We start from the raw sequence: 20,049 nt of genomic DNA on the forward strand, positions 1-20,049 counted from the left end.
GACGGTGGACGTCAGAGGAATCGGATCTGCCAATCAATATATTGGAAATTCGAGCAGTGTTCAGGGCGCTGCAGCATGCAAGACCGTTCCTGCTGGGGAAACCTGTGCAGGTTCAGTCAGACAACGCCACCACGGTGGCTTACCTAAATCGTCAGGGAGGAACTCGAAGCCAGGCGGCTCTAAGGGAGGTGTCCCAGATTCTGACTTGGGCAGAAGGCATTCTTCCGGCCATTTCGGCCATCTTCATTCTGGGTGTGCTCAACTGGGAGGCGGACTTCCTCAGCCGCCACGATGTACACCCGGGGGAATGGTCTCTTCATCAGGAGGTGTTCCAACTCCTGGTGGACAAGTGGGGTCTTCCCGAAATAGACCTCATGGCCTCCAGACACAACCGCAAGCTGTGGGCGTACGGATCCCGAACAAGAGACGCAGGAGCTCTCCTGGTGGACGCTCTGTCGGCACGATGGAACTTCCAATTCGCGTACCTGTTTCCTCCGTTCTCCCTGCTGCCTCGAGTAATTCGAAAGTTCAGGCAGGAAGGAGGCAAGATCCTGCTGGTGGCCCCTGCGTGGCCCAGAAGGAGTTGGTACTCGGATCTCCAGTGTCTATCAATCGACACTCCTTGGCTGTTACCTCAGAGGCCGGACCTATTGTCTCAGGGTCATTGTCTCTACCCGGACCTGACTCGGCTATCTTTGACGGCGTGGCTCTTGAGACTTCCCTCTTGAGGTCCAAGGGTTTCTCTAGAGCGGTGGTCAATACCATGTTACATGCTCGTAAGCTGGTTTCAGCTAGAATTTACCACAGGGTGTGGCATACCTATTTTGAGTGGTGTCGCCCTAAAGCATACGATCCTCATGAGTTTAGAATATTGAGAGTGTTGGCTTTCCTTCAGGCAGGCTTGGATTTAGGTCTACACCTTGCTTCACTGAAGGTGCATGTTTCTGCCCTGTCGGTTTTGTTTCAACGAAGGATTGCTACGCGGCCTGATATCCATACCTTTATGCAGAGTGTCCTTCGCATCCAGCGATGTTTGCCCAACTGCGCATGCGTACGGATCGTAATACGCATGCGCGAACCAGTCAGTGCGGCCGAAAATCATTTGTTTGCTAAATAGCGAATGCCTGCTATTTTGAGTGACAGAATGAGGCGTATGTGGGTGGTAACAGGGGAAGGTGCTTGAAAACGGGGAGTGGAGATCAGAACGCAGGCGTGCTTAAAGGTCAAAACAGGCGTTTTATGGGTGTGCATAATTAATACAGCAGCGTCATTGACCACGTCACTGGGTTATTTTATAGTCAAAACTGCTCGCAAGATTGTGGTAGGAAAAACCAACCACAAGAATAGTGAGCAGTTCATACGCTGGTCGATGTACTCGATTAATCTAATAAATAGCGGACATGACGTAGGATGCGAGCAGCCAGGGGGCGTAGTTTTCAAAAAAACGACCGCAAGTTTTGTTCGCTCGTTCAGACATAGAGGTGTGAACAGACTGCAAAGAGCGAACGGTTCATTTGAATAGCCACCCCCTTTTTCTGAACGAGCGAGCGCTAATTGCGTCCGGCTCTGAATCAGGCCCTATGTCCATCCGGTAGCTCCATGGGATCTGGCTCTGGTCCTGAAGGCGCTCCAGGTTCCTCCATTTGAACCTTTGGGTTCTGTGGATCTGAAATGGCTTACGACAAAGACAGTGTTTGTTTCTTTTGGCTATTGCTTCAGCCAGAAGGGTGTCGGATTTGGGAGCTCTTTCGTGTCGTCCCCCTTTTCTAATTTTTCATTCGGATAGGGCGGTACTTTGTACCCGTCCCGAATTCCTTCCTAAAGTGGTTTCTAGTTTCCACATTAACGAGGAAATTGTGGTCCCAGCCTTTAATTCATCTGATCTCTCAGCTGGTGAGGCTTCTTTGGATGTTGTACGGGCTCTGCGGATTTACGTGGACCGTACCAGTTCTTTGAGAAAATCGGACTCTTTGTTTGTCCTATATGGATTTCATAAGAGGGGTTGGCCTGCCAATAAACAGACTTTGGCACGCTGGATCTGCATGACGATCTCTGAGGCATACACTCATGAGGGACTTCCAGTGCCACCCTCTGTGAAAACTCATTCTACAAGATCTGTGGGACCTTCGTGGGCAGCTCGACGTGGCGCCACAGCTCTTCAGCTTTGTAAGGCGGCCACGTGGTCCTCTGTCCATACTTTCGTCAAGCATTACGCTTTTGACACATTTGCTTCTCAGGATGCTTCCTTCGGGCGGCGGATTCTCCTCTCGGCACAGGAGCGTCCCCTCCCTTGAAGGATACTGCTTTGGGACATCCCCAAGGTATCCCTGTGGATCCCTAAGGACCCTGAGGTAGAAAACAGGAGATATGGTAAGAACTTACCTTTGTTATCTCCGTTTCTACGAAGTCCTTAGGGTCCACAGGGCGCCCGCTCTGACGCCCTGTGCTTCCGTAGGGGGGTGTTCTGGTCACCAGTTTCTGTCTCCCTTTTCTATGAGAATGTGAATCTTGTGTGTTCCAGACTTTCTTCTTCCTTTTTCCTCTCTCCCGGCCTATGGCTTGATACTAAAACTGAGGTGCCTTGGCCTGGGGGCGGGGTGTAGGAGGGGGCCCGGAGCATCCTGGGAGGGACATCTTTAACTCTGTGGTGCCCATGGCTGGAGCCAAGCCCTATACCCCAAGGTATCCCTGTGGACCCTAAGGACTTTGTAGAAACGGAGATAACAAAGGTAAGTTCTTACCATATCTCCTGTTTTCTCTTCTGTTCTATCACTTTGCATTTTGTTAATTGATAAAAAATAAACTATTAACACTTCTATTTTTGAAAGCACTCTTACTGTGCAGCATTGTCTCTACACCTGCCTAAAACTATTGCACAGTACTGTGTGTGTGTGTATGTGTGTGTGTGTGTGTGCATATGTATGTGTGTGTTTGTGTGTGTGTGTATATGTGTGTGTGTGTGTGTGCATGCATATGTATGTGTATGTGTGTGTGTGTGTGTGTGTGCATGCATATGTATGTGTGTGTGTGTGTGTGTGCATATGTATGTATGTGTGTGTGTGTGCATATGTATGTATGTGTGTGTGTGTGTGTATATGTATGTATGTGTGTGTGTGTGCATATGTATGTGTGTGTGTGCATATGTATGTATGTGTGTGTGTATATATATAATATAGTGCTGGAGGCTGTTAGTGGCGCTATCAGCCTCGTGGCCGGCACTTTAGTCGGAGAATGCCGGTTCTCTCGACTAAACACCCAGGTTAAGTCGTGAGAACCGGCATTCACTGACTTAAGTTGTTATAGTCGGACTAAACAGTGCAGTGAATTGAATAGCTCCGGGACCAACTTCCCTCGTAGTTAATTGAATCGCCCCCATAGAGAGAGACCTGTTTGCTGAAAGTCCTGTATATTTACAGACAAAGGTGACTGGTGTGTGTTCCTCTTCTTTCAGATTCCTATAGTGAAAGCCTGCCTCTCACAGCTCCCCCCTCATTCCGAGGTCAGTCTGTCAAATACGTCTACAAACTCACTATTGGCTGCCAGAGGGTGAACTGCCCCATCCAGCTCCTGCGGGTCCCGTTTAGAGTCCTGTTACTGCATGGTGAGAGCTCACTAAGTGACTACACGCTAGCACATCCTGGGAGCAGCAGAAGAATATCTATTACTCATTATAATTACATTAGGCAGGGTAATAACCTTTCTGTCCTCATGGACATGTTTCCCAGCGCTGCAGGGCTTTCAGCCATCACAGGAGGATGAGGTGGCCCCTTCCAATCCCTTCCTGGACGAGGAGATGTGTAAGAAAGACTCCAGGCTCCTGGACTCCGCCGTGGAGATTCTCATGACGGTCACATCCCGAAGAACCTTACGTGGGTACATATTTCACTCTCTGACCTAAACACTTGTTATATAGCTCCTCATGCTTACAGCCGTAGCGTTTAATGTGAAGCGTGTGCGACGAATGAGGGGAACTACATTTCACATTCAGTATAGATAATGCAGTCACTCTCTTATTCATTTCTGAGATGAAGATGCAGAAGCCTTTCTTTTAGCGGGCATGGCAAGGGTACGGATACTGCTGGCTCTGTGCCAGGGCTGTAATGCAATCTGCCTGTATGTACAGTATTTGTGTATATAACCTGCCCTTCTTCTTACAGACCAGTATAATATCAGTAACACGCGCGACCGCGTTGTGTATATAGTATGTAACCTGCCCTTCTTCTTACAGACCAGTATAATATCAGTAACACGCGCGGCCGCATTGTGTATATAGTTTGTAACCTGCCCTTCTTCTTACAGACCAGTATAATATCAGTAACACGCACGGCCGCGTTGTGTATATAGTATGTAACCTGCCCTTCTTCTTACAGACCAGTATAATATCAGTAACACGCGCGACCGTGTTGTGTATATAGTATGTAACCTGCCCTTCTTCTTACAGACCAGTATAATATCAGTAACACGCACGGCCGCGTTGTGTATATAGTATGTAACCTGCCCTTCTTCTTACAGACCAGTATAATATCAGTAACACGCGCGACCGCCTTGTGTATATAGTATGTAACCTGCCCTTCTTCCTACAGACCAGTATAATATCAGTAACACGCGCGACCGTGTTGTGTATATAGTATGTAACCTGCCCTTCTTCTTACAGACCAGTATAATATCAGTAACACGCACGGCCGCGTTGTGTATATAGTATGTAACCTGCCCTTCTTCTTACAGACCAGTATAATATCAGTAACACGCGCGACCGTGTTGTGTATATAGTATGTAACCTGCCCTTCTTCTTACAGACCAGTATAATATCAGTAACACGCACGACCGTGTTGTGTATATAGTATGTAACCTGCGCTTCTTCTTACAGACCAGTATAATATCAGTAACACGCGCGGCCATGTTGTGTATATAGTATGTAACCTGCCCTTCTTCTTACAGACCAGTATAATATCAGTAACACGCGCGGCCGCGTTGTGTATATAGTATGTAACCTGCCCTTCTTCTTACAGACCAGTATAATATCAGTAACACGCGCGACCGCGTTGTGTATATAGTATGTAACCTGCCCTTCTTCTTACAGACCAGTATAATATCAGTAACACGCGCGGCCGCATTGTGTATATAGTTTGTAACCTGCCCTTCTTCTTACAGACCAGTATAATATCAGTAACACGCACGGCCGCATTGTGTATATAGTATGTAACCTGCGCTTCTTCTTACAGACCAGTATAATATCAGTAACACGCGCGACCGCGTTGTGTATATAGTATGTAACCTGCCCTTCTTCTTACAGACCAGTATAATATCAGTAACACGCGCGGCCGCGTTGTGTATATAGTATGTAACCTGCCCTTCTTCTTACAGACCAGTATAATATCAGTAACACGCGCGGCCATGTTGTGTATATAGTATGTAACCTGCCCTTCTTCTTACAGACCAGTATAATATCAGTAACACGCGCGACCGCATTGTGTATATAGTATGTAACCTGCCCTTCTTCTTACAGACCAGTATAATATCAGTAACACGCGCGACCGCCTTGTGTATATAGTATGTAACCTGTCCTTCTTCCTACAGACCAGTATAATATCAGTAACACGTGCGGCCATGTTGTGTATATAGTATGTAACCTGCCCTTCTAATTACAGACCAGTATAATATCAGTAACACGCGCGGCCGCGTTGTGTATATAGTATGTAACCTGCCCTTCTTCTTACAGACCAGTATAATATCAGTAACACGCGCGACCGCGTTGTGTATATAGTATGTAACCTGCCCTTCTTCTTACAGACCAGTATAATATCAGTAACACGCGCGGCCGCATTGTGTATATAGTTTGTAACCTGCCCTTCTTCTTACAGACCAGTATAATATCAGTAACACGCACGGCCGCATTGTGTATATAGTATGTAACCTGCGCTTCTTCTTACAGACCAGTATAATATCAGTAACACGCGCGACCGCCTTGTGTATATAGTATGTAACCTGTCCTTCTTCCTACAGACCAGTATAATATCAGTAACACGTGCGGCCATGTTGTGTATATAGTATGTAACCTGCCCTTCTAATTACAGACCAGTATAATATCAGTAACACGCGCGGCCGCGTTGTGTATATAGTATGTAACCTGCCCTTCTTCTTACAGACCAGTATAATATCAGTAACACGCGCGACCGCGTTGTGTATATAGTATGTAACCTGCCCTTCTTCTTACAGACCAGTATAATATCAGTAACACGCGCGGCCGCATTGTGTATATAGTTTGTAACCTGCCCTTCTTCTTACAGACCAGTATAATATCAGTAACACGCACGGCCGCATTGTGTATATAGTATGTAACCTGCGCTTCTTCTTACAGACCAGTATAATATCAGTAACACGCGCGACCGCGTTGTGTATATAGTATGTAACCTGCCCTTCTTCTTACAGACCAGTATAATATCAGTAACACGCGCGGCCGCGTTGTGTATATAGTATGTAACCTGCCCTTCTTCTTACAGACCAGTATAATATCAGTAACACGCGCGGCCATGTTGTGTATATAGTATGTAACCTGCCCTTCTTCTTACAGACCAGTATAATATCAGTAACACGCGCGACCGCATTGTGTATATAGTATGTAACCTGCCCTTCTTCTTACAGACCAGTATAATATCAGTAACACGCGCGGCCGCGTTGTGTATATAGTATGTAACCTGCCCTTCTTCTTACAGACCAGTATAATATCAGTAACACGCGCGGCCATGTTGTGTATATAGTATGTAACCTGCCCTTCTTCTTACAGACCAGTATAATATCAGTAACACGCGCGACCGCATTGTGTATATAGTATGTAACCTGCCCTTCTTCTTACAGACCAGTATAATATCAGTAACACGCGCGGCCGCGTTGTGTATATAGTATGTAACCTGCCCTTCTTACAGACCAGTATAATATCAGTAACACGCGCGGCCGCATTGTGTATATAGTATGTAACCTGCCCTTCTTCTTACAGACCAGTATAATATCAGTAACACGCGCGGCCATGTTGTGTATATAGTATGTAACCTGCCCTTCTTCTTACAGACCAGTATAATATCAGTAACACGCGCGGCCATGTTGTGTATATAGTATGTAACCTGCCCTTCTTCTTACAGACCAGTATAATATCAGTAACACGCGCGGCCGCATTGTGTATATAGTTTGTAACCTGCCCTTCTTCTTACAGACCAGTATAATATCAGTAACACGCACGGCCGCATTGTGTATATAGTATGTAACCTGCGCTTCTTCTTACAGACCAGTATAATATCAGTAACACGCGCGACCGCGTTGTGTATATAGTATGTAACCTGCCCTTCTTCTTACAGACCAGTATAATATCAGTAACACGCGCGGCCGCGTTGTGTATATAGTATGTAACCTGCCCTTCTTCTTACAGACCAGTATAATATCAGTAACACGCGCGGCCGCATTGTGTATATAGTATGTAACCTGCCCTTCTTACAGACCAGTATAATATCAGTAACACGCGCGGCCGCATTGTGTATATAGTATGTAACCTGCCCTTCTTCTTACAGACCAGTATAATATCAGTAACACGCGCGGCCATGTTGTGTATATAGTATGTAACCTGCCCTTCTTCTTACAGACCAGTATAATATCAGTAACACGCGCGACCGCATTGTGTATATAGTATGTAACCTGCCCTTCTTCTTACAGACCAGTATAATATCAGTAACACGCGCGGCCGCGTTGTGTATATAGTATGTAACCTGCCCTTCTTCTTACAGACCAGTATAATATCAGTAACACGTGTGGCCGTGTTGTGTATATAGTATGTAACCTGCCCTTCTTCTTACAGACCAGTATAATATCAGTAACACGCGCGGCCATGTTGTGTATATAGTATGTAACCTGCCCTTCTTCTTACAGACCAGTATAATATCAGTAACACGCGCGACCGCATTGTGTATATAGTATGTAACCTGCCCTTCTTCTTACAGACCAGTATAATATCAGTAACACGCGCGGCCGCGTTGTGTATATAGTATGTAACCTGCCCTTCTTCTTACAGACCAGTATAATATCAGTAACACGCGCGGCCATGTTGTGTATATAGTTTGTAACCTGCTCTTCTTCTTACAGACCAGTATAATATCAGTAACACGTGCGGCCATGTTGTGTATATAGTATGTAACCTGCCCTTCTTACAGACCAGTATAATATCAGTAACACGCGCGGCCATGTTGTGTATATAGTATGTAACCTGCCCTTCTTACAGACCAGTATAATATCAGTAACACTCGCGACCGCGTTGTGTATATAGTATGTAACCTGCCCTTCTTCTTACAGACCAGTATAATATCAGTAACACGCGCGACCGCGTTGTGTATATAGTTTGTAACCTGCTCTTCTTCTTACAGACCAGTATAATATCAGTAACACGCGCGGCCGCGTTGTGTATATAGTATGTAAACTGCCCTTCTTACAGATCAGTATAATATCAGTAACACGCACGGCCATGTTGTGTATATAGTATGTAACCTGCGCTTCTTCTTACAGATCAGTATAATATCAGTAACACGCACGGCCGTCTTGTGTATATAGTATGTAACCTGCGCTTCTTCTTACAGACCAGTATAATATCAGTAACACGCGCGGCCGCGTTTTGTATATAGTATGTAACCTGCGCTTCTTCTTACAGACCAGTATAATATCAGTAACACGTGCGGCCATGTTGTGTATATAGTATGTAACCTGCGCTTCTTCTTACATATCAGTATAATATCAGTAACCCGCGGCCGCGTTGTGTATATAGTATGTAACCTGCACTTCTTCTTACAGACCAGTATAATATCAGTAACACGCACAGCCGTGTTGTGTATATAGTATGTAACCTGCGCTTCTTCTTACATATCAGTATAATATCAGTAACACGTGTGGCCGGGTTGTGTATATAGTATGTAACTTGCGCTTCTTCTTACAGACCAGTATAATATCAGTAACAGGTGGCCACGTTGTGTATATAGTATGTAACCTGCGCTTCTTCTTACAGATCTGTATAATATCAGTAACACGCGCGGCCATGTTGTGTATATAGTATGTAACCTGCCCTTCTTACAGATCAGTATAATATCAGTAACACGCACGGCCATGTTGTGTATATAGTATGTAACCTGCGCTTCTTCTTACAGACCAGTATAATATCAGTAACACGCGCGGCCGCGTTGTGTATATAGTATGTAACCTGCGCTTCTTCTTACAGACCAGTATAATATCAGTAACACGCGCGGCCGCGTTGTGTATATAGTATGTAACCTGCCCTTCTTCTTACAGACCAGTATAATATCAGTAACACGCGCGACCGCGTTGTGTATATAGTATGTAACCTGCCCTTCTTCTTACAGACCAGTATAATATCAGTAACACGTGCGGCCATGTTGTGTATATAGTATGTAACCTGCCCTTCTTCTTACAGACCAGTATAATATCAGTAACACGCGCGACCGCGTTGTGTATATAGTATGTAACCTGCCCTTCTTCTTACAGACCAGTATAATATCAGTAACACGCGCGACCGCGTTGTGTATATAGTATGTAACCTGCCCTTCTTCTTACAGACCAGTATAATATCAGTAACACGTGCGGCCGCGTTGTGTATATAGTATGTAACCTGCCCTTCTTCTTACAGACCAGTATAATATCAGTAACACGTGCGGCCATGTTGTGTATATAGTATGTAACCTGCCCTTCTTCTTACAGACCAGTATAATATCAGTAACACGCGCGACCGCGTTGTGTATATAGTATGTAACCTGCCCTTCTTCTTACAGACCAGTATAATATCAGTAACACACGCGGCCGCATTGTGTATATAGTATGTAACCTGCCCTTCTTCTTACAGACCAGTATAATATCAGTAATACGCGCGGCCGCGTTGTGTATATAGTATGTAACCTGCCCTTCTTCTTACAGACCAGTATAATATCAGTAACACGCGCGACCGCGTTGTGTATATAGTATGTAACCTGCCCTTCTTCTTACAGACCAGTATAATATCAGTAACACGCACGGCCATGTTGTGTATATAGTATGTAACCTGCCCTTCTTCTTACAGACCAGTATAATATCAGTAACACGCACGGCCATGTTGTGTATATAGTATGTAACCTGCGCTTCTTCTTACAGACCAGTATAATATCAGTAACACGCACGGCCGTGTTGTATATATAGTATGTAACCTGCCCTTCTTCTTACAGATAAGTATAATATCAGTAACACGCACGGCCGTCTTGTGTATATAGTATGTAACCTGTCCTTCTTCTTACAGACCAGTATAATATCAGTAACACGCACGGCCATGTTGTGTATATAGTATGTAACCTGCGCTTCTTCTTACAGATCAGTATAATATCAGTAACACGCACGGCCGCGTTGTGTATATAGTATGTAACCTGCGCTTCTTCTTACAGACCAGTATAATATCAGTAACACGCGCGGCCGCGTTGTGTATATAGTATGTAACCTGCGCTTCTTCTTACAGACCAGTATAATATCAGTAACACGCGCGGCCGCGTTGTGTATATAGTATGTAACCTGCGCTTCTTCTTACAGACCAGTATAATATCAGTAACACGTGCGGCCGTGTTGTGTATATAGTATGTAACCTGCCCTTCTTCTTACAGACCAGTATAATATCAGTAACACGCGTGGCCGTGTTGTGTATATAGTATGTAACCTGCGCTTCTTCTTACAGATCAGTATAATATCAGTAACACGCGTGGCCATGTTGTGTATATAGTATGTAACCTGCGCTTCTTCTTACATATCAGTATAATATCAGTAACACGCGCGGCCACGTTGTGTATATAGTATGTAACCTGCGCTTCTTCTTACAGACCAGTAATATCAGTAACACGCGCGGCCGTGTTGTGTATATAGTATGTAACCTGCCCTTCTTCTTACAGACCATTATAATATCAGTAACACGTGTGGCCGTGTTGTGTATATAGTATGTAACCTGCTCTTCTTCTTACAGATCAGTATAATATCAGTAACACGCGCGGCCGCGTTGTGTATATAGTATGTAACTTGCGCTTCTTCTTACAGACCAGTAATATCAGTAACACGCGCGGCCGTGTTGTATATATAGTATGTAACCTGCGCTTCTTCTTACGGACCAGTATAATATCAGTAACACGTGCGGCCGTGTTGTGTATATAGTATGTAACCTGTCCTTCTTCTTACAGACCAGTATAATATCAGTAACACGCACGGCCGTGTTGTGTATATAGTATGTAACCTGCTCTTCTTCTTACAGACCAGTATAATATCAGTAACACGCGCGGCCGCGTTGTGTATATAGTATGTAACCTGTCCTTCTTCTTACAGACCAGTATAATATCAGTAACACGCGCGGCCGCGTTGTGTATATAGTATGTAACCTGCGCTTCTTCTTACAGACCAGTAATATCAGTAACACGTGCGGCCGTGTTGTGTATATAGTATGTATCCTGCCCTTCTTCTTACAGACCAGTATAATATCAGTAACACGCGCGGCCGTGTTGTGTATATAGTATGTAACCTGCCCTTCTTACAGACCAGTATAATATCAGTAACACGTGCGGCCGCGTTGTGTATATAGTATGTAACCTGCCCTTCTTCTTACAGACCAGTATAATATCAGTAACACGCACGGCCATGTTGTGTATATAGTATGTAACCTGCGCTTCTTCTTACAGATCAGTATAATATCAGTAACACGCGCGGCCGCGTTGTGTATATAGTATGTAACCTGCGCTTCTTCTTACAGACCAGTATAATATCAGTAACACGCGCGGCCGCGTTGTGTATATAGTATGTAATCTGCGCTTCTTCTTACAGACCAGTATAATATCAGTAACACGCGCGGCCGCGTTGTGTATATAGTATGTAACCTGCGCTTCTTCTTACAGACCAGTATAATATCAGTAACACGCGCGGCCGCGTTGTGTATATAGTATGTAACCTGCGCTTCTTCTTACAGACCAGTATAATATCAGTAACACGTGCGGCCGTGTTGTGTATATAGTATGTAACCTGCCCTTCTTCTTACAGACCAGTATAATATCAGTAACACGCGTGGCCGTGTTGTGTATATAGTATGTAACCTGCGCTTCTTCTTACAGATCAGTATAATATCAGTAACACGCGTGGCCATGTTGTGTATATAGTATGTAACCTGCGCTTCTTCTTACATATCAGTATAATATCAGTAACACGCGCGGCCACGTTGTGTATATAGTATGTAACCTGCGCTTCTTCTTACAGACCAGTAATATCAGTAACACGCGCGGCCGTGTTGTGTATATAGTATGTAACCTGCTCTTCTTCTTACAGACCATTATAATATCAGTAACACGTGTGGCCGTGTTGTGTATATAGTATGTAACCTGCTCTTCTTCTTACAGATCAGTATAATATCAGTAACACGCGCGGCCGCGTTGTGTATATAGTATGTAACTTGCGCTTCTTCTTACAGACCAGTAATATCAGTAACACGCGCGGTCGTGTTGTATATATAGTATGTAACCTGCGCTTCTTCTTACGGACCAGTATAATATCAGTAACACGTGCGGCCGTGTTGTGTATATAGTATGTAACCTGTCCTTCTTCTTACAGACCAGTATAATATCAGTAACACGCACGGCCGTGTTGTGTATATAGTATGTAACCTGCTCTTCTTCTTACAGACCAGTATAATATCAGTAACACGCGCGGCCGCGTTGTGTATATAGTATGTAACCTGTCCTTCTTCTTACAGACCAGTATAATATCAGTAACACGCGCGGCCGCGTTGTGTATATAGTATGTAACCTGCGCTTCTTCTTACAGACCAGTAATATCAGTAACACGTGCGGCCGTGTTGTGTATATAGTATGTATCCTGCCCTTCTTCTTACAGACCAGTATAATATCAGTAACACGCGCGGCCGTGTTGTGTATATAGTATGTAACCTGCCCTTCTTACAGACCAGTATAATATCAGTAACACGTGCGGCCGCGTTGTGTATATAGTATGTAACCTGCCCTTCTTCTTACAGACCAGTATAATATCAGTAACACGTGCGGCCATGTTGTGTATATAGTATGTAACCTGCCCTTCTTCTTACAGACCAGTATAATATCAGTAACACGCGCGGCCGCGTTGTGTATATAGTATGTAACCTGCCCTTCTTCTTACAGACCAGTATAATATCAGTAACACGTGCAGCCATGTTGTGTATATAGTATGTAACTTGCGCTTCTTCTTACAGACCAGTATAATATCAGTAACACGCGCGGCCGCGTTGTGTATATAGTATGTAACCTGCCCTTCTTACAGACCAGTATAATATCAGTAACACGTGCGGCCATGTTGTGTATATATAGTATGTAACCTGCGCTTCTTCTTACGGACCAGTGTAATATCAGTAACACGTGCGGCCGTGTTGTGTATATAGTATGTATCCTGCCCTTCTTCTTACAGACCAGTATAATATCAGTAACACGCGCGGCCGCGTTGTGTATATAGTATGTAACCTGCCCTTCTTCTTACAGACCAGTATAATATCAGTAACACGCGCGGCCGCGTTGTGTATATAGTATGTAACTTGCGCTTCTTCTTACAGACCAGTATAATATCAGTAACACGCGCGGCCGCGTTGTGTATATAGTATGTAACCTGCCCTTCTTACAGACCAGTATAATATCAGTAACACGTGCGGCCATGTTGTGTATATAGTATGTAACCTGCCCTTCTTCTTACAGACCAGTATAATATCAGTAACACGCGCGGCCGCGTTGTGTATATAGTATGTAACTTGCGCTTCTTCTTACAGACCAGTATAATATCAGTAACACGCACGGCCGCGTTGTGTATATAGTATGTAACCTGCCCTTCTTCTTACAGACCAGTATAATATCAGTAACACGCGCGGCCGCGTTGTGTATATAGTATGTAACCTGCCCTTCTTACAGACCAGTATAATATCAGTAACACGTGCGGCCGTGTTGTGTATATAGTATGTAACCTGTCCTTCTTCTTACAGACCAGTATAATATCAGTAACACGCGCGGCCGCGTTGTGTATATAGTATGTAACTTGCGCTTCTTCTTACAGACCAGTATAATATCAGTAACACGCACGGCCGCGTTGTGTATATAGTATGTAACCTGCCCTTCTTCTTACAGACCAGTATAATATCAGTAACACGTGCGGCCGTGTTGTGTATATAGTATGTAACCTGCCCTTCTTCTTACAGACCAGTATAATATCAGTAACACGCGTGGCCGTGTTGTGTATATAGTATGTAACCTGCGCTTCTTCTTACAGATCAGTATAATATCAGTAACACGCGTGGCCATGTTGTGTATATAGTATGTAACCTGCGCTTCTTCTTACATATCAGTATAATATCAGTAACACGCGCGGCCACGTTGTGTATATAGTATGTAACCTGCGCTTCTTCTTACAGACCAGTAATATCAGTAACACGCGCGGCCGTGTTGTGTATATAGTATGTAACCTGCCCTTCTTCTTACAGACCATTATAATATCAGTAACACGTGTGGCCGTGTTGTGTATATAGTATGTAACCTGCTCTTCTTCTTACAGATCAGTATAATATCAGTAACACGCGCGGCCGCGTTGTGTATATAGTATGTAACTTGCGCTTCTTCTTACAGACCAGTAATATCAGTAACACGCGCGGCCGTGTTGTATATATAGTATGTAACCTGCGCTTCTTCTTACGGACCAGTATAATATCAGTAACACGTGCGGCCGTGTTGTGTATATAGTATGTAACCTGTCCTTCTTCTTACAGACCAGTATAATATCAGTAACACGCACGGCCGTGTTGTGTATATAGTATGTAACCTGCTCTTCTTCTTACAGACCAGTATAATATCAGTAACACGCGCGGCCGCGTTGTGTATATAGTATGTAACCTGTCCTTCTTCTTACAGACCAGTATAATATCAGTAACACGCGCGGCCGTGTTGTTTATATAGTATGTAACCTGCCCTTCTTACAGACCAGTATAATATCAGTAACACGTGCGGCCGCGTTGTGTATATAGTATGTAACCTGCCCTTCTTCTTACAGACCAGTATAATATCAGTAACACGCACGGCCGCGTTGTGTATATAGTATGTAACCTGCCCTTCTTCTTACAGACCAGTATAATATCAGTAACACGCGCGGCCGCGTTGTGTATATAGTATGTAACTTGCGCTTCTTCTTACAGACCAGTATAATATCAGTAACACGCGCGGCCGCGTTGTGTATATAGTATGTAACCTGCCCTTCTTACAGACCAGTATAATATCAGTAACACGTGCGGCCATGTTGTGTATGTATAGTATGTAACCTGCGCTTCTTACGGACCAGTGTAATATCAGTAACACGTGCGGCCATGTTGTGTATATAGTATGTAACCTGCCCTTCTTACAGACCAGTATAATATCAGTAACACGTGCGGCCGCGTTGTGTATATAGTATGTAACCTGCCCTTCTTCTTACAGACCAGTATAATATCAGTAACACGCACGGCCGCGTTGTGTATATAGTATGTAACCTGCCCTTCTTCTTACAGACCAGTATAATATCAGTAACACGCGCGGCCGCGTTGTGTATATAGTATGTAACTTGCGCTTCTTCTTACAGACCAGTATAATATCAGTAACACGCGCGGCCGCGTTGTGTATATAGTATGTAACCTGCCCTTCTTACAGACCAGTATAATATCAGTAACATGTGCGGCCATGTTGTGTATATAGTATGTAACCTGCCCTTCTTCTTACAGACCAGTATAATATCAGTAACACGCGCGGCCGCGTTGTGTATATAGTATGTAACTTGCGCTTCTTCTTACAGACCAGTATAATATCAGTAACACGCACGGCCGCGTTGTGTATATAGTATGTAACCTGCCCTTCTTCTTACAGACCAGTATAATATCAGTAACACGCGCGGCCGCGTTGTGTATATAGTATGTAACCTGCCCTTCTTACAGACCAGTATAATATCAGTAACACGTGCGGCCGTGTTGTGTATATAGTATGTAACCTGTCCTTCTTCTTACAGACCAGTATAATATCAGTAACACGCGCGGCCGCGTTGTGTATATAGTATGTAACTTGCGCTTCTTCTTACAGACCAGTTTAATATCAGTAACACGCACGGCCGCGTTGTGTATATAGTATGTAACCTGCCCTTCTTCTTACAGACCAGTATAATATCAGTAACACGCGCGGCTGCGTTGTGTATATAGTATGTAACTTGCGCTTCTTCTTACAGACCAGTATAATATCAGTAACACGCACGGCCGCGTTGTGTATATAGTATGTAACCTGCCCTTCTTCTTACAGACCAGTATAATATCAGTAACACGCGCGGCCATGTTGTGTATATAGTATGTAACTTGCGCTTCTTCTTACAGACCAGTATAATATCAGTAACACGCGCGGCCGCGTTGTGTATATAGTATGTAACCTGCCCTTCTTCTTACAGACCAGTATAATATCAGTAACACGCGCGGCCGTGTTGTATATGTAGTATGTAACCTGCGCTTCTTCTTACGGACCAGTATAATATCAGTAACACGTGCGGCCGTGTTGTGTATATAGTATGTAACCTGCCCTTCTTCTTACAGACCAGTATAATATCAGTAACACGCACGGCCGTGTTGTGTATATAGTATGTAACCTGCTCTTCTTCTTACAGACCAGTATAATATCAGTAACACGCGGCCGTGTTGTGTATATAGTTTGTAACCTGCGCTTCTTCTTACAGACCAGTATAATATCAGTAACACGCGCGGCCGCGTTGGAACTTTCTGCATTTTTAAGACTGTCTATAAGATCGGAGAGGATGTTATCGGCACGTTTAATTTCTCCGATGGCGAAATCCCCTGTCTGCAGGTGAGCACCAGCCATAGCGCTAGAATTGCTGACATCATACTGCTCGCTCCCGGCAATGACACACTTTCAGAAGGACTTTGTTTTCTTTAGGGCACTGCTATGATAGTTGGTGCTTACAATGTTACTTTGCTCACCCAGGGCTGCCCATTATGTTGCTTATTGCTCTGTGTAATATGTTGGTGGTTTATATAAATGAAGAGGGCTTATAAAGGATTGTAAATGTGAGGCATGCCATAAATCTGTTATAGGATGGACACATTGTTCTTATAACTGCTGCTTTCTTCCTTCTCTGTGTACAGTATTCGGTCTCTCTTCAGACTGAGGAGAGTGTGCAGGAAGAGTACAGACGCTCACGTGGACAGCCTGTATCTATCAGTACTCACGCTCAGCATCATGAGTCCTGTCTACATACAGCCAGCAGTCATTTCAGTCTTCCTGTGCCTCTGAGCTCCTGCCCGGGCTTCAGCACTAACATCGGTGGGTATCATGAGGAGGAGGAGGGGTGCAGCCCAGGTCTAGAGGTGAAAGGCGAAAAGGACCAATGCTTGGGCCTATAGGGGGAGAGGAAGGGCCCGCTGGTGGGGCGTGGAGAGGAAGGGCCCGCTGGTGGGGCGTGGAGAGGAAGGGCCCGCTGCTGGGGCGTGGAGAGGAAGGGTCTGCTGCTAGGGCATACAGATCAGGAGAGGAAGGGCCCGCTGCTTGAGCGTAGAGAGGAGAGGAAGGGTTTGCTGCTAGGACGTAGAGAGGAGGAGAGGAAGGACTCTCTGCTAGGACGTAGAGAGGAGGAGAGGATAGGCCCGCTGCTAGGGTGTATAGAGATAGAGGAAGGGCCTGCTGCTAGGGCATACAGATCAGGAGAGGAAGGTCCTGCTGCTTGAGCGTAGAGAGGAGAGGAAGGGTTTGCTGCTAGGACGTAGAGAGGAGGAGAGGAAGGACTCTGCTAGGACGTAGAGAGGAGGAGAGGAAGGACTCTCTGCTAGGACGTAGAGAGGAGGAGAGGATAGGCCCGCTGCTAGGGTGTATAGAGATAGAGGAAGGGCCTGCTGCTAGGGCATACAGATCAGGAGAGGAAGGTCCTGCTGCTTGAGCGTAGAGAGGAGAGGAAGGGTTTGCTGCTAGGACGTAGAGAGGAGGAGAGGAAGGACTCTGCTAGGACGTAGAGAGGAGGAGAGGAAGGACTCTGCTAGGACGTAGAGAGGAGGAGAGGAAGGACTCTGCTAGGACGTAGAGAGGAGGAGAGGAAGGACTCTGCTAGGACGTAGAGAGGAGGAGAGTATAGGCCCACTGCTAGGGTGTATAGAGATGGAGGAAGGGTCTGCTGCTTGGGCATACAGATCAGGAGAGGAAGGGTCTGCTGCTTGGGCGTACAGAGGAGGAGAGGAAGGTCCTGCTGCTTGGGCGTATAGAGGTGGAGGGAAGGGTCTTTTGCTTGGGCGTACAGAAGAGGCGAGGAAGGGTCTGCTGCTTGGGCGTACAGAGGAGGAGAGGAAGGTCCTGCTGCTTGGGCATACAGAGGAGGGGAGGAAGGATCTGCTGCTTGGGCATACAGGCCCCCTGCTTGGGCATTGAGGTGCTGTTTGTGGGGAGGAGAGGAGTACACTGTTAGTAAATGGACATTGAGTGGCAGGTATGTGTATAAAGTATAGTGCACATGGATTCTTTATGGGAAATGTAGGGAGCACTGGGTTGTGTACCCACATATGTTATGTTGTAGGATGAGTGCTTATATAACCGGACGGTCACTGTTACTTGATAACATCCTCTTCTTCTGGTCTCCATGTAGTTTCCCTCAAGTGGCGTCTTCACTTCGAGTTTGTTACGGCCCGTGAGCCGGTGGAGGCTCCTACTGTGCCTGAGAACCAGTCTGAAATCATCACTTGGACTGGAGCAGAACACATAGATGTGGATACTTTTAGCTGGGACCTACCCATCAAAGTACTGCCTACCAATCCCTTACTGGCCTCCTATGTGTCTCCAGTGCCCTCATCCCATTCCATCAGCATATAAATATATGTATCTGTTGTTCCCTTCATCTGTAGTACTTATATATACACTTGTGTACTGTCTACCTGCTGCTGTGTTACCCTGTCTTGTAGCATCCCTCTTCCTGTGTCACACTGCAGGGGAGGGGCAGCCTCTGTTCCCTATATATGTAACCTTGCAGGGGGAGGGGCAGCCTCTGTTCCCTATAGATGTAACCTTGCAGGGGAGGGGCAGCCTCTGTTCCCTATAGATGTAACCTTGCAGGGGGAGGGGCAGCCTCTGTTCCCTATAGATGTAACCTTGCAGGGGAGGGGCAGCCTCTGTTCCCTATAGATGTAACCTTGCAGGGGGAGGGGCAGCCTCTGTTCCCTCTAGATGTAACCCTGCAGGGGGAGGAGCAGCCTCTGTTCCCTATAGATGTAACCCTGCAGGGGAGGAGCAGCCTCTGTTCCCTATAGATGTAACCCTGCAGGGGAGGAGCAGCCTCTGTTCCCTATAGATGTAACCCTGCAGGGGAGGAGCAGCCTCTTTTCCTTATAAATGTAACCTTGCAGGGGAGGGGCAGCCTCTGTTCCCTATAGATGTAACCTTGCAGGGGGAGGGGCAGCCTCTGTTCCCTATAGATGTAACCTTGCAGGGGGAGGGGCAGCCTCTGTTCCCTATAGATGTAACCTTGCAGGGGAGGGGCAGCCTCTGCTCCCTATAGATGTAACCTTGCAGGGGAGGGGCAGCCTCTGTTCCCTATAGATGTAACCTTGCAGGGGGAGGGGCAGCCTCTGTTCCCTATAGATGTAACCTTGCAGGGGGAGGGGCAGCCTCTGTTCCCTATAGATGTAACCTTGCAGGGGGAGGGGCAGCCTCTGTTCCCTATAGATGTAACCTTGCAGGGGGAGGGGCAGCCTCTGTTCCCTATAGATGTAACCTTGCAGGGGGAGGGGCAGCCTCTGTTCCCTATAGATGTAACCTTGCAGGGGTGGGCAGCCTCTGTTCCCTATAGATGTAACCCTGCAGGGGAGGGGCAGCCTCTTTTCCTTATAAATGTAACCTTGCAGGGGGAGGAGCAGCCTCTGTTCCCTATAGATGTAACCTTGCAGGGGAGGGGCAGCCTCTGTTCCCTATAGATGTAACCCTGCAGGGGGAG

General features: G+C 45.8%; 1 protein-coding gene across 4 annotated transcripts in view; it reads left to right on the forward strand.

Moving 5' to 3' along the window:
- The window catches only part of RGP1 (RGP1 partner of RAB6A GEF complex), a 100,940-nt gene extending 81,183 nt beyond the window's left edge, over positions 1 to 19,757 (forward strand). For all 4 annotated transcript variants that reach the window (XM_088464579.1, XM_088464580.1, XM_088464581.1 and 1 more), the window contains exons 5-9: positions 3,452 to 3,601; positions 3,726 to 3,869; positions 16,798 to 16,925; positions 17,225 to 17,402; positions 18,709 to 19,757. In XM_088464579.1, the coding sequence (XP_088320705.1) occupies positions 3,452 to 3,601; positions 3,726 to 3,869; positions 16,798 to 16,925; positions 17,225 to 17,402; positions 18,709 to 18,932 (824 nt within the window). In that variant the 3' untranslated portion in view covers positions 18,933 to 19,757. The remainder of the gene's footprint in view (positions 1 to 3,451; positions 3,602 to 3,725; positions 3,870 to 16,797; positions 16,926 to 17,224; positions 17,403 to 18,708) is intronic.
- The last annotated feature ends 292 nt before the right edge of the window (positions 19,758 to 20,049 follow it).

The sequence above is a fragment of the Taudactylus pleione genome, unplaced genomic scaffold (genome assembly GCF_031769625.1).
Source record: "Taudactylus pleione unplaced genomic scaffold, aTauple2 ptg001693l, whole genome shotgun sequence".
Classification (NCBI taxonomy): domain Eukaryota; kingdom Metazoa; phylum Chordata; class Amphibia; order Anura; family Myobatrachidae; genus Taudactylus; species Taudactylus pleione.